Source organism: Ursus maritimus, unplaced genomic scaffold (assembly GCF_017311325.1).
Source record: "Ursus maritimus isolate PB19 unplaced genomic scaffold, ASM1731132v1 scaffold_37, whole genome shotgun sequence".
Taxonomy (NCBI): Eukaryota; Metazoa; Chordata; class Mammalia; order Carnivora; family Ursidae; genus Ursus; species Ursus maritimus.
The window spans coordinates 987,016-1,002,547 of record NW_024426341.1 but is presented as its reverse complement, the minus strand read 5'-3'; the positions used below and the strand labels follow the sequence as shown (position 1 = coordinate 1,002,547).

The window sequence follows — 15,532 nt, the reverse complement described above, 5'->3', positions numbered from 1 at the left end:
AGAGAGAGAGAATAATCTGTAAACATCATTCGAAATGCTGAAACCTGTAGAAAATCTCGAGAGAGAGAGAGACAGAGAGAGAGAGAGCTCGCAAATGGGGAGGGACAATGTCAGAGGGAGAAGGAGAGAATGTTAAGCAGGTTCCACACCCAGCACAGAGCCTGACCTGGGGCTCAATCTCATGACTCCAAGATCAGACCTGAGCCGAAATAAAGATTTGCAGGCCTAACCAAGTGATCCACGCAGGTGCCCCCACAGATGATTCTTCCTCTATTGGATTCTATTGAGATATTTTAGCCATAAAAATGTCTTAAGTTCTATTAGTTAATGTATAACTGCTTCCTTCACAGTTTCTTGGCTTTATTAAGATTGTTTTGCCTGGGGGCGCCTGGGTGGCACAGGGGCGCCTGGGTGGCACAGCGGTTGAGCGTCTGCCTTCGGCTCAGGGCGTGATCCCGGCATTATGGGATCGAGCCCCACATCAGGCTCCTCCGCTATGAGCCTGCTTCTTCCTCTCCCACTCCCCCTGCTTGTGTTCCCTCTCTCGCTGGCTGTCTCTATCTCTGTCGAATAAATAAATAAAAAATCTTTAAAAAAAAAAAAAGATTGTTTTGCCTGTAGATTTTATGTGTTTTTTTTAATTATTATTTTGGGGATTTTTTTTGGGTAATTTTAAGGACTTGGGATTTTTTTAAATTTAAAATTTCATTTTTTAATTTCAGTATAATTGACATTCAGTATTATATTAGTTTCAGGTGTACAATATACTGATTCAACCATCTTATACATTACCCAGTGCTCATCATAAGTGTACTGTTAATCCCCATCACCTATGTCACCCATCTCCCACTGCCATCCCTCTGGTAACCAGCAGTTAGTTCTCTATAGTTGAAAGTTTATTTTTTTGTTTGTCTCTTTTCTCTTTCTTCATTTGTTTTGTTTCTTAAATTCCATATATGAGTAAAATCATATGTTATTTGTCTTTCTCTGACTGATTTCACTTAGCATTATACTCTCTAGATCCATCCATGTTGTTGCAAATGGCAAGATCTCATTTGTACCCCTTAATATCCTTTAAATACTCCCCCCACACCTGGTCCATCACAAGTACCACTTTGTTCTCTTAATTTGTCTGTTGTTTGTTCTGTTTCTCAGATTATACATATAAGTGAGATCATATAGTATTTGTCCTTGTCTGATTTATTTCACTTAATATAGCACCCTCTAGATCCATCCATGTTGTTGCAGGAGGAAGGATCTCATTCTTTCCTATGGCTGAGTAATATTCCAGTGTGTGTGTGTGTGTGTGTGTGTGTGTGTGTGTGTGTGTGTGTACACACATACCAATCTTCTTTATCCATTCATCTATCACTGGACACTTGGCTGCTTCCATATCTTGACTATTGTAAACAATGATACAATGAATATTGGGTGAATATATGTTTTCAAATTAGAGGTTTTGTCTTCTTTGAGAAGCAGCATTACTTGACCATGGGGTGGTTCTATTTTTAAATTTTTGAGGAATCTCCATACTGTTTTCCACAGTGGCTACACCAGTTCACATTCCCACCAGCAGTGTAAGGGGTTCCCTCTTCCCCACCTCTGCACCAGCACTTATTACTTCTTGTCTTTTATATCAGCCATTCTGACCAGCAGGAAGTGATAGTCTCATTCTTGCAGATGTCACAAAAATATAATGATTTTATTTCCTTTTCATATGTTCACTGATCATATGTAAAAATGCAACTGATTTTTTGAGGGTTGGCCTTGTAACCAGTTACATGGCTGAATTAATTTATTATTTCTAGTAATGTTTTTGTGGCATCACTAGGGCTTTCTACATGTAAGATCACACTGTCTGCACACATAAATGTATTTCTTCCTTTCCAGTTTGGATGCCTGTCATTTCTTTTTCTTTCATTAATTGCTCTTTAGAACTTCCAGTGGTATGTTGAGTACCAGTCAGGGAAACAGGCATACTTGCCTTGTTCTTGATCATACAGGAACAATGTTCACTATTTTGCCATCGAGTATCATGTTTCCTGTGGGTTTTTCATAAAAGGGTTACCTTGAGATAGTTTCCTTCTATTTCTAGTTTGTAGTGTTATTATCATATTCCATACACAAATATAAACATTAATTTCTTGAGTGTAGAATATAAACAATAATATATCTTCCAGGTTAGTAAGGCATAATTGTGTCCTGCTCTTTCTCTCTTATTTTGGTAGTCACGTCAATGACATGGAACTAGAGAATGATACACGAATTTCAGAATTTCTTCTTCTGGGATTTTCTGAGGAACCAGAATTGCAGCCCTTCCTGTTTGGGCTGTTCCTATCCATGTACCTGGTCACCATACTTGGGAACCTGCTCATCATCGTGGCCGTCAGCTCAGACTCCCAGCTCCACACGCCCATGTACTTCTTCCTGGCCAACCTGTCCTTTGTAGACATCTGTTTCACCTCCACCACCATCCCCAAGATGCTGGTGAATATACAAACACAGAGAAAAGTCATAACTTATGAAAGCTGCATCATGCAGATGTACTTTTTCATACTTTTCATAGTTTTGGACAACTTCCTCCTGACTGTGATGGCTTATGACCGCTTTGTGGCCATCTGTCACCCCCTGCATTACATGGTCACCATGAACCCTTGGTTCTGTGGACTGCTGGTTCTGGTGTCCTGGATCATGACTGTCTTGTATTCCTTGTTACAAACCTTAATGGTGTCGCAGCTGTCCTTCTGTACAGAGGTGGAAATCCCCCACTTCTTCTGTGAACTTTGTCAGATGATCCAACTTGCATGTTCTGATACCTTTCTTAATAACATGGTGATGTACTTTGCAGCTATCCTGCTTGGTGGTGGTCCTATTGCTGGGATTCTTTACTCTTACTTTAAGATAGTTTCCTCCATACATCGGATCTCATCAGCAGAAGGGAAGTACAAAGCATTTTCCACCTGTGTATCTCATCTCTTGGTTGTCTCTTTATTTTATTGTTCGAGCCTAGGAGTGTACCTTAGCTCTGCTGCTCCCCAGAGCTCCCATGCAAGTGCAGTGGCCTCGGTGATGTACACGGTGGTCACCCCCATGCTGAACCCCTTCATCTACAGCCTGAGGAACAGAGACATAAAGAGGGCTCTAAATGTATTTTTCAAGGGGAAGCCATTAAAGGACTTTTTTAAAGAAGTAACTCTGATTTCAGGATTAATGCTTAATAGCCAGAAATTGTGATTCTTTAATCATATCATGAAAGAAGAACTTAATCTGTCTCTTTGCCTCCTGGAGTTTCAATTTTTCTAAAATTCAACTGCTTTATTAAACTTTCTGCTCCTTCTGAGAGCCAACAATTTTTCCTGTTGTTTTCTGAATTTCCAAACTTAGTCCCAATCATTGGTCAAAAACAATTTAGGGATTTGTATTTGCCTCATGAAGAGATGAACTGTCTTAGTGTTATGAAATAAACTACATTTGACAATGGAGGCCATTTCTATTATTTTATTGTAGGAATTCTTAGAGGTAATGGTGAGATCACATTCTTCATTCGGTGTCTACCATTCCTTTCTATGTTACTACTTTAAATGCTCTCCCTGATAATAGAGACTTTAGCCTACTGGTTCGTTTTGTAGCTAGTCATGGGGCTTTCGGATCATCATTACGATCTTGTTCTCTTATCAGCTCAGCAGCCGCAGTATCCCTGGCACAGAAGAGTAAGGCAGAAATTGCTTATGCGAAACACCATTCATGTGTAATCTACAGAAAGACCAATTTGCATAAACAAAGTGACTTAATATGGGCTTGGTATCAGAGAAGACCTGAGACATGATCAATAAAAATTTTCTACCAAGCCATATATATTTTTTTTTTTTTGCGGAAAACGTGTCTTTGGTGATATTCGTCTACTCATCTACTGAAGTGTGGGTTCTTTGGTGTCCATGTTTAGAGGGTTTTATTAATTGTAGTGAGAATTTAGTGGCAGATTTTATATTATTTAATTGGAGGATTTTGCTGTTTCTCTTTGAAAATTTCCAGTGCTGTCTTCAAACATTTCTCCTTCCACTGCCCTAAACTTAGTATCTACTGTTTTAAAAATGTTTAAAAATGCTGTCATAAATGTTATAGTGTGAGTGAGTGAATGATAAGTGCATTCACTCTATCATTAATTTCTTTATCTTTTTTTATACTCTAAACTTTCTTCCATCCTATGATCAAAGGATGACTCAGACAACAGCTGCAATTGCCCAAAAATGCTCTGGGTATGGAAACTTGTGACTGAGGTCCCACAAGTTATTCTTGCAAAAACAAACATATTGGTCTTCCTAAACTCTACCTGTTATCGGATGGGAATCTCAATGGTGTCACTTTTTAGTACAGTTATCTGAAATAAATGAGAATAACCAGGCCATTATGAATACTTCTTTCAAATTTCAGAACAAATGTTGAAAATAAGAAGCAATAGATTATTTTTAATATTCTCAGTTCTGTTTACATTGATTATTGTATCAGTCAGCTATTGCTGTATAACAAGCCATGCCAAAAGGAAACAATATAAGATAATGTTTTTTTTTTAATCACATGGGAGTCTATGATGGGAAGTCCTCTGGTCTCTTCTGGTGTCTTCATGAGCTGCTTTCAGCTGTGGATCAGCTGGAAGTGCTCTGCTAATCCTGGATGTGTTCTCACATTTGGGGGCTTGCTGGTGGTAGGCTGGTCTAGGTTGGCCATCGTTAGAGCAACTGGGCTCTGCTCCACATGTTGTCTCCTCCTACAGCAGGCTAGACTGGACTTGTATGCATGGCAGAGGCAGGGCTCCAGAGAGCAGCAGAAACACACGAAGGCCCCTTGAGGCTCCCTATCACTTTCATACACTATTAGTCAAGGCAAATAAAATACTAAGTTCAGTCCATATTCAAAGCTCGAGAAATAGACTCCACCTCTCAATGGGAGTAGCTTCACATTCACATTGCCAAGTACATGGATACAGAGATAAGTGGTGAATGGGGGCCACCTCTGCAAAAGGTCTTCCAGAAATGTAATTTTCAATTTAGTTAAGTTTTATTGCTGCGGGACACAAAGTCAACATACAGAATAATATAGTAGAGTATAATATAGTGATTCAACAATTCTACACATGACTCTGTGCTCATTAAGGTGAATGTGTTCTTAAGGGTTGAGTCTGTAGAATTTCCATATTTAGTTCATATCATCTGTGAATAAAGACAATAATCTTTTTTCTCTCTCTCTCTTTCTTTCTTTCCTTCTTTCTATCTTTCTCTTTCTCTCTTTCTCATTCTCTTTCTTTCTCTTTCTCTTTCTTTTTCTCTTTCTCTTTCTCTTTCTCTTTCTTTCTTTCTGATTTGGATGCTTCTATTTAATCTTGCCTGATTGCTCTAGCTCAGACCTACAGTATTACCTTAGATAGGAGTGGTGAGAGTGGATTCCCTTTTCTTGTTATTGATCTCAGAGTAAAAGTTGTCTAACCATTAACCATTTAGGTACAATGTTATTGTGGGTTTGTCATATATGTTTATCTTTTATGTTGGGGTATGTTCCTCCTATACCCAGTTTGTTGAAGGTTTTTTTTTTTTTTAACTCATGAAAAGATGTTGTTTTTTTCAAAATGTTTTCTGCATGTTTTGAGATGATCATATGATTGTTATATTTCATTATATTAATCGGGTATAGCACAATTATTGACTTGCTTTATTTTATTTTATTTTATTTTATTTAGACTTCCAGCTTTTATTTTATTTTTTAAATATTTTTTATTATATGGTTAGTCACCATACTGTACATCCCTAGTTTTTGATGTAAAGTTCCATGATTCATTACTTGTGTATAACACCTAGTGCACCATGTAATACGTGCCCTCCTTAATACCCACCACCGGCCTATCCCATTCCCCCCGGCCCCCGAAGCCCTCAGTTTGTTTCCGAGTCCATAGTCTCTCGTGGTTCATTCCCACTTCTGTTTACCCCCTCTTTCTTCTTCCCTTTCTTCTCCTACTGATCTTCCTACTTCTTATGTTCCATAAATGAGTGAAACCATATGATAATTTGCTAATATTTTTTGAAAAATGTTGTGTCTATGTTCATCAGAGATATCGGTCTATGATTTTCTTTTTTATTAAGATTTTATTTATTCATTTGAGAGAGAGAGAGAGGCAGAGAGAGTACAAGCAGGGGGAGAGGCAGAAGGAGAGGTAGAAGCAGACTCCCCACTGAGCTGGGAGCCAAACATGGCGCTCCATTCCAGGATCTGGGATTGTGACCTGAGCTGAAGGCAGATGCTTAACCATCTAAGCCACCCAGGTGGTCCTATGGTTTTCTTTTTTTGTACTCAACTTTTCTGTCTTTGGTATCAGGGTAATGCTGGCTTTGTAAAATGAGGTTGAGAATATGCCCTCCTCTGCAGGTATCTGAAAGGGTTTGAGAAGGATTGCCATTAATTCTTCTTTAAATGATTAGCAGAATTCACCTGTGAAGCTCTCTGGTCCTGGGCTTTTCTTTGCTGGGAGATTTTTGATTACTGATTCAATCGCCTTACTCATTATTCATTTGTTCATAGTTCCTATTTCTACCTGCTTTTGTCTTGGTGGGTTATACATTTCTAGGTATTTATCCATGTTTTCAGGGTGTCAAATTTGTTGGAGTGGAATTTTTCACAATGGTCTCCTATGATTCTTTTTATTTCTAAGGTATCCATTGTATGGCATCATCTTTTGCTGCTGATATAAAAAATATTTAATAATTTTCAAAGATTATTTATTTATTTATTTAAGAAAGCAGGGGGAGGAGCATGCTGAGCATGGAGCTGGATGTGGGGCTCCATCTCAGGACCCTGAGTTCATGACCTGAGTGGAAACCAAGAGTCAGACCTAACTGACTTAACAGACTTACCTCAGAATTAACTGAGCCAGCCAGGCATCCCGCTGCTGCTTTTATATTTTTTCATATTCTCCCTCACCCCTTTTCTTTGGTCTAACTAAAGGTTTGTTAATTTTCTTAGCTTTTCAAAAACTTGGCTCCTAGATTTGTTAATATTTTCTGTTGGTTTTCTGGTCTATATATCATTTCTGTGTGCTCTGATATTTGTTATTTCTTTCCCTCTGCTGCTTTGGGCTTAGTTTGCTCTTCTTTTTCTAGCTCTTTGAATCATAAAGTGAGATTATTTACTTAAGGTAAATATCCCATTCAACATCTCATTAACTCTGATAGGCTGCGTTTCCATTTGCATTTGATTCCCTTTTTTTAAAATATTTTTTTATTAAGTTAGTCACCATACGGTATATCCTTAGTTTTTGATGTAGTGTTCCATGATTCATTATTTGCGTATAACACCCAGTGCACCATGCAATACGTGCCCTCCTTAATACCTCTCACCAATTTTTTTAATGTCTTTTTTGGTTTCTTCTTTCACCCATCATGATCAGTGTGATTTAATTCCCACCTATTTGTGAATATCTCAGATTTCTCTACCCTTACATTCGGGGCAGCATATTCACAATAGCCAAGACATGGAAACAGCCCAGTATCCATTGACAGATGAATTAATAATGAAGGCATATTCATACAATGGAATTCTACCAAGAAAAAAAAAATAGGAAGACCGCCTTTCTTCTGTTAAAACAAGGGTGGACCTTGAAGGCATTAGGGTCAATGAAATAATCAGACAGAGAAAGACAAATAGTATATGATCTCACTTACATGTGAAATACAAAATCCTGAACTCATAGAAAACACAGAGAGTAGTTTGATATTTGCTGGTGGCTGGGGTTTGGGGAAAAGAGAAGATGCTGGTGAAAGCCTACAAACCTTCTGTTATAATATGAATAAGTTCAGGGAACATAATATACAACATGGTCATAATGGTTAACTAAATTTATTGTAACTTGCATGCTGCTAGCAGAGTGCATAGTAAATGTTCTTACAACAAAAAGAAATGGTAACCCTGTGAAGTGATGGATGTATTCACTAACCTATTGTGATCATTTCACAGTGTGTATGTGTATGAAATCACCAATCACAATTTTATATGTCAATTACATCTCAATAAAACTGGATAAATTAAGAAAAAATATTCCATTGTCTCTGTCTTCTATTTGTATTTCAAATGTCACCTCCTTCCAGCACAACCCTCCCTATAAAAAATAAAACACAGTTACCAGGATGAAAACTATTTTCAATATGTCACTGGGAAGATCAATCAATAGGAAAACAGTACCTACATAAGGATTCCAGGAAGATATCATCAGTGATACAACAGTTCTTAGCTTCATCAATCAGTGAGTTAGATATCATGTCCCTAGTCTCTCTGAGGAATCTGGAAAGAAAAACTTTTATTTCTTTGATCTTTTCCTAGATTAGGAATGGTGATCTAGAGGCAAGGCGCAGAGAGGAAATATTTACATTTGGAGGAAAGCCTGGCCTTTTGAAGTAGAATTTCCATAACTGTCCAGTGGACAAATGATTCAGTCTCACTGTCTTCTCAGAGATCATTCCACTGCTGAAGGTAGAAGGGGAAATGAAATCCTTCAAATTGAAATTTACACCAATGAGAGACTGTTTGCTGCGATGGCCCCAGATCCCCATCTTTCTCTGTAGCCATGTCTTTGGCAATGTGTGCAACACTCCCCATCAGGTGGTAGAGACTATTCTTCCACCTTTCATTTGGGCTGGATTAGGATATTTATGTGCTATGGCCAGCAGGGTATGATGGGAGTGACAGTGGACCTTACAGCCTCAGTGCATTTCTCTGCTGTGCTTTAAAACTCTGCCTCCAAAAAGTGAATTAAGCCAGGTAGACTGCCAGAGGAAGTGAGCACATGTGGAGCAGAGGCCACTTGTCCAAGCCAAGGCCACCCTGGATCAGCCACAGCTAGCTAGCCAGCCCCCAAGTACATTAGAATGCCCTGGCAAGATCTCAGAGCCCTCTTGCCTGATACACAGCTGACTCAAGGCTTTGAAGAGACCAACAGAGATTAGAACAACTCATTACCATACAATTCCACTTGATAATAAAGACATTATAGCAGATCATTCACTTTCCAGTTGGCTTGCTATGCAGCAACATTCATGGTCATTCTGTTATTCAAGTTTATCATGAATAACTGTTAAAAAGTGACTCTAATGAGGATCATTTTGGGAGCCAAGTAGATAATGACCTGCATTTTTGTGGAGAAAAAATGGTCACCTAGAATCATGTAACTAGGTGGGAATTTATGTTCTGTGTGCCTGGTACAGACGTCTTTTTTTTTTTTTTAAGATTTTATTTATTTATTTGACAGAGCGAGACAGCCAGCAAGAAAGGGAACACAAGCAGGGGGAGTGGGAGAAGAAGAAGCAGGCTCCCAGCCGAGGAGCCTGATGTGGGGCTCAATCCCAGAACCCAGGAATCACACCCTGAGCCAAAGGCAGACGCCCAACGACTGCGCCACCCAGGCGCCCCTGGTACAGACATCTTGATTTTAGCCCAATAAGACTCATTTTTATCTTTGACCTCCAGAACTGGAAGAGTGCCAATTTGTTTCTTTTAAACCCTCAGTGTGGTAGTTGCTGATAGCAGCAAAAGAAAGTGACAAAGACGTTTCTCCAATAAAATTTATTTGAAGAAACTGAATTACACCCCTCAATTCATTCACTTAGCTTCCTTGGGTAATGGCATTTTGTGTTGAAACCCTACCTTACGTAGAAGAAAAATCTAAAGTCATTTTGGAGCTATTCAGCCCTATTAACTGGTACAGAGAAGTGCTCCTTGCATAAATGTGCTTGTGGTTCTGTAATGAGGACTCTGGGCATTCAGATAGGAAAATCGATTCATTGTGAGCATTAAGGCCAGCTGTTGTACTCTAAATTGTTTGTCTAAATATCTATATTCCTAAAATTTCATGTGAATGGGAACATTCAATCTTTTCACTTCTTTAAGAGTTTCTCTCAGCTTTCTTTCAATACAGTAGATAGTTTATAATGGGCTACAGAGAGGGTTATGATTCTTGTGCACATACAAATATGCATGTGAGTATATTTTCTTGAAATAAAATGTACATGAATATACATACATTTACACACACACACACAACCCTTAGTCTTGAACATTCTTGGACCCAACAAAGTATTTCCATGCATTTCATCTAGCCTTACAACATCCCTTGAAGTTATGTTTATGATTCCACATTGTCTTCAGAAGAAAACGAAGGCTGGGGGATTACACCCTAACAATCTCATGAGAAGCTGGTAGAGCTTACTGTGCACCTTCTGGAGTTCTATGGAAATGGAGCCATGCAGTATGTACCCATCCATGATTTTACAATAACTCTTTCATTTCCTGAAGTTGTACACTTCAAATATGTACAATTTATCCCATGTAATAGTGCTCCAATAAATTAATTACAATTTGAAATTCTAGTGGTGCATGGCTCAGGGTCAGGTCTGGAGCCCAGTTAGCTGAGTAATACCTTACGGGGTAGGAGAGCTCTCTTCCAACCATGAAAAAGCAAAGGTTCACAGGTGGATGTTAAAATAGTGGAATTAATTTAAGATAATTCACATCTGATAAACTCATTTTTTGGTAAACTAGAAGAATAGCTTACATATATAAAGGGAGTAAACTGTTGTAAATTGGTTCAAGACAGAAGAGCACTTCAGCCACACACCTCATGCATGAGCTTTAGAAACATATTCTGTAGGGGCACCCAGGTGGCTCAGTTGGTTAAGCGTCCATCTTCCACTCAGGTCATGATCCCAGGGTCCTGGGATAGAGTCCCGCATCGGGATCCCTGCTCAGTGGGGAGCCTGCTTCTCCCTCTGCCTTCTGGTCCCCCTGCTTGTGGTCTCTCTCTCTCTGTCTCTGTGTCTTTGGCAGATAAATAATATCTTTAAAAAACAGAAACAAAAAGAAGAATAGATTTGCACCTGAGTAAGGACTCATGAGGAGCCCTGCAGAGATCAGAACAACTTTTTATCCTGCAATTCCCTCCCGTAATAAAGATGTTATAATAACCCATTTTCTTTTGGGTTGATTTGTATGCAGCAATAGCTAACTGATAATAATCAAATCAGGCAGGACTCCTGGCATTTGTAATAATCTGATTTTTTTATTCTAAGCATTTGTTCTGGTATTTGAGGGTATGCTTCATGATTACTCTGTTACTCAAGTTTATCTCATGAAACTGTATTAAAAAATGACTCCATTGAGGCCCCTTTGAGGCAACATAGAAAGGTTGGAAGGACATGCATGTGTGCCCAAACCTCGTGCCTCTGAATCACACACCTGCACAGGAATTCAAGCCTGTGGGTGAGTCATCCTGTGGTTATGAGGATGATATGTATACAGTGGATGATACTGATGTTGTTCACTTGCTGCCCATTTAGAGGTTACGGAAAAATTTCAAATGAGTGGGAGATAATACATTTAGGGAAATGGAAGGAATCATATTTATATGGAGCACTGGATATTTTCAACCAGAATCCAGAAAATAATTTAATAAAACCCCCAACATGCCACCAGTCTTTCATGGTAAGGAATACACCTTCCAGATGGAATCTGATATTCCATAATTCAATAGGTAGATGAAGTGCCTGAGAAAGATATTTTGCATAACAATAAATGTGTGCTTTAGTATTTTGCTTCATCATCCTTGAAGTCAAGTGTGATTCTAAGGCCATGTTCTATCAATCTATTTTGTCCATAATTGTCTTTCTGTGCAGATTCCACTTGGAGATGTGGATTTTATTATCATTTATTTCGCCAATGACTATGGGAGACATGGTGGACATTAGCTGTTTAATAACAGGATCCTAATGTGTAGAAAAATCCCCATGTCCATCTATAATGTCCAGTACGTCAAAGTCCGCATTCCCAGGAAGAGCAGGGAAGGTAGTGAGATACACAGGAATGATGTTCACAAGAGTGAAGCACATGGTCTCAGATTGTTCTCTGTTATAAACTTACATAAACAGCTGTGGTGGCCAAGAGTAGATTCTCATAGGAGTAGTGTTCAGTCAAACTAAAGCCATAATATTCACTCTGATATACTTTATTGAAGAAGAAATTATTCTCAACAGATTCATGTTGTCCTTTGAGTAAGCGAGAATGTCCAATATTTCACATCTGAGGTTAGGAATGACACTAATAGAGTAGGAAAATGACAAAGGGAAGATCTCTTGGGTATCTGAGTTTTCACAAAGCTTAATAAAGTGACTTATGTAAATTATGCTGAGAGGTTGAAATAAAAAATAAAAATTCCAGGAAAAAAGTAGAAGAGGCATGTTCCAATTCCACAATCTGACCAAAGAACCTCAAAATTTGGCTCAGGCTTTTGGCCCTGCAATCATCAGCACCTCTTCAACACCAGAATAATTGTCCCTTTTAGAGATAGCATCCCAAAGATTCTCATCAGAACCCTCTTTATGTCTCTGTTCCTCAGGCTGTAGATGAAGGGGTTCAGCATGGGGGTGACCACTGTGTACATCACCGAGGCCACAGCACTTGTGTGGGAGCTCTGGGGAGCAGCAGAGCGAAGGTACACTCCTAGGCTCATACAATAGAATAAGGAGACAACTGAGAGGTGAGATGCACAGGTGGAAAATGCTTTATACTTGCCCTGAGCTGATGATATTCCAAGTATGGTAGAAACAATCTTAGAGTAAGAGTAAAGGATCCCAACTAAGGGACCACCAACCAGCAACATAGTTGCAAAATACAGCACCATGTTATTTAGAAAGTTGTCAGAACATGCATGTTGGTTCATCTGATTGAGTTCACAGAAAAAGTGAGGGATTTCAATCTTTGTGCAGAAGGACAGCCACAACACCATTGAGGTTTGTAACACGGAATCCAAGATGCTCAGGATCCAGGACACCAAAACCAGCAGTCCACAGAGCCAGGGGTTCATGATGACAATGTAATGCAGGGGGTGACAGATGGCCACAAAGCAGTCATAAGCCATCACTGTCAGGAGAAAGACATCTAATCCTGCAAACAGTATTAAAAAATACATCTGGCTGAGGCAGCCTTTGTAAGTGATCACTTTGCTCTGAGTCTGGATGTTCATCAGCATCTTGGGGATGGTGGTGGAGGTGAAACAGATGTCTACAAAGGACAGGTTGGCCAGGAAGAAGTACATGGGGGTGTGGAGGTGGGCGTCAGAGCTGATGGCCAGGATGAGAAGCAGGTTTCCAAACACAGTGATCAGGTACATGGAGAGGAAAAGCCCAAATATGAGGGGCTGCAGTTCTGGTTTTTCTGAAAATCCCAGAAGCTGGAACTCTGAAATTCTGGTATTGTTTCCTGGGTCCATGTGTGGAGGTGACTACCAGCACAGGGGAAAATAACATGACTAATTTTCACACAAATGCACACTTCCCAACTTCTGGAAATGCTGCAATTTATATTTTCCAGTCAAGACACTAATTTCAATATTTTTGAATGGATCTGGGCCCCTTGAGGGTTTTCCCACATCTACTGTTTAGGAATTTCCATCCCAATATCAGATTTCCCCAAAAGTCAGGTACTGTACAGTTTGATGAGACATTATTCATGCATTTGAGGAATATATAAAATGTCTACCACATTTCAGGAATTCCTAGTCATAAAATAGAGAATGCCAAATAGCAAAACTCCCTACAATTCACTGATGGTTATAAGATAGAAGGTTATATAAAGATTAAATAATCATGTGATGGGGACAGATGTTATGAAGAACAAAAGCAGGTTAAAGGAGAGAGTGGGTGGGGGTGTTAGGTTGATGTTCAATCAAGATTGCGTAAGAATGTGGCATATGAAAAGAGACCTCAAGGAATAGAGCGTGGAAGACATGAGGTCTAACTGACAGAGGGAATGGCCAGCAAAGGCACTGAGGACCTGCTTCCGTCAGAAACTCAAGGTTCAGAAGGAAGCCAGCATGTTGAAGGGAATGGACAAGAGGGAGAGTGAGGAGAGATGGTGGCAGTGAAATTCCTAGAACCATGTGGCATCATAGCTGCTTAAAGTTCAAGACACAGGGACTTCCTCGTCCACATTATGTACTTCTTCCACTCTATGATCTTGTTACAATAGTGTCCTGTTAACTGAACATCCCTAATTAGTACCATCTGTTGATTGATTTTTTAAAAAAATTTTTTTATTATGTTATGTTAGTCACCATACAGTACATCATTAGTTTTTGATGTAGTGTTCCATGATTCATTGCGTATAACACCCAGTGCTCCATGCAATACATTCCCTCCTTAATACACATCACTGGCCTATCCCGATCCCACACCCCCGCCCCTCTGAAGCCCTCAGTTTGTTTCCCAGAGTCCATAGTCTCTCATGGTTCATTCCCCCTTCTGTTTACCCCCTCTTCATTCTTCCTGATTTATTTTGGCCCACGTATCATAAAGGTCACCTTGTAATAGAGGAGCCAAGTATCCCTGCTCTGAGGACTGCTCACACTTATCAAGGTGCCCACTTGTATGTGCACAGACACACATACACACATACACACTGTCACATACACACAACACAGCATCCACATCCTCCTGGGTTGTGTTACTTCTATGTCTTTCTCACTTCCCGTCTACTTGCTTCAACACACTGTTTAAGAAATGAATGCATACAAAAAACAAAAATAAATAAAAAAGAATCAGAAAGAAAAAAAAGAAATGAATGAATACACATCATATTACCTTTCCCATAAGGAATGTAGAAATAGTGCCCAGAAATTCCTATTTGTAGCATCCCTGGGACAAATCATCTTGGGGCTCCATTTTGGAATGGCCACTTGCTGACCTGTCTGTAAAAAAACACAAATAATTGAGTTCAATAAACAGAGAGAGAAGGGGGGTAGAAATGAGATGGACTTAAGAGTAAAAGGAGCTAAGAAGCTCAGTCATTCTGAGAGACTGTGAGGAAGGAAAGCTGCTTTTGTGCTGGTGGCATCCCATCATGGTTTTATCCCATTTATACCCAGCAAAAATAATAAAAGAGCAAAAACAAATTTGTTCTTGGGGCACCTGGGTGTCTCAGTCAGTTAGGTTTCTGCGTTCGGCACGGGGTATGATCCCAGGGTCCTGGGATCAAGCCCCAAGTCGGGCTCTCTGCTCAGTGGGGAGCCTGCCTCTCCTCACTCTCCTGCCTTTCTGCCTACTTTGCTCACTCTGTGTCAAATAGATAAATAAATAAATAAATAAATAATCTTTAAGAATAAATAAATAAATAAATAAATTAAATAAATAAATAAATTTGTCCAAAACACAAAGTAGTAACATCTTTATGATATGAAACACCTTACAGATTGAATATCACAAGAAAAGAATGACTAAAGAGAATAAGCCAACACACTAAATATTTGGGCATTTTTATTATCAAGTAACAGATAACTTACACTTGTTTTTCTTGTGCTTTTTCCATATTTACATGAACAATTGGGTTTTTTTGGTCCAACAGATGATGTTTATGTGACATCTTTTTTTGTTTTATTTCTTAATCTTAGGCTTTGGGTTTCAGTCACTTTCTTCAGAAGTTCAGGAGCACAACTAATCATCATTCTGTT

At 39.2% G+C, this 15,532-nt stretch overlaps 1 protein-coding gene and 1 pseudogene across 1 annotated transcript; one reads left to right on the top strand and one right to left on the bottom strand.

Moving 5' to 3' along the window:
- Positions 1-2,189: 2,189 nt before the first annotated feature.
- On the top strand, positions 2,190-3,234 carry LOC103656812 (olfactory receptor-like protein OLF4). Its single transcript, XM_008684234.2, has one exon. It carries the CDS (start codon positions 2,242-2,244, stop codon positions 3,232-3,234), a length of 993 nt encoding a protein of 330 aa, XP_008682456.1. The 5' UTR covers positions 2,190-2,241.
- A 9,234-nt stretch (positions 3,235-12,468) lies between these two features.
- LOC103656811 lies at positions 12,469-13,297 on the bottom strand (annotated as a pseudogene).
- Between the last annotated feature and the right edge of the window lie 2,235 nt (positions 13,298-15,532).

What these genes read in the sequence shown, in the direction of transcription:
- LOC103656812 (XM_008684234.2), top strand. Translation starts at nt 2,242, where the DNA reads ATGGAACTAGAGAATGATACACGAATTTCAGAATTTCTTCTTCTGGGA.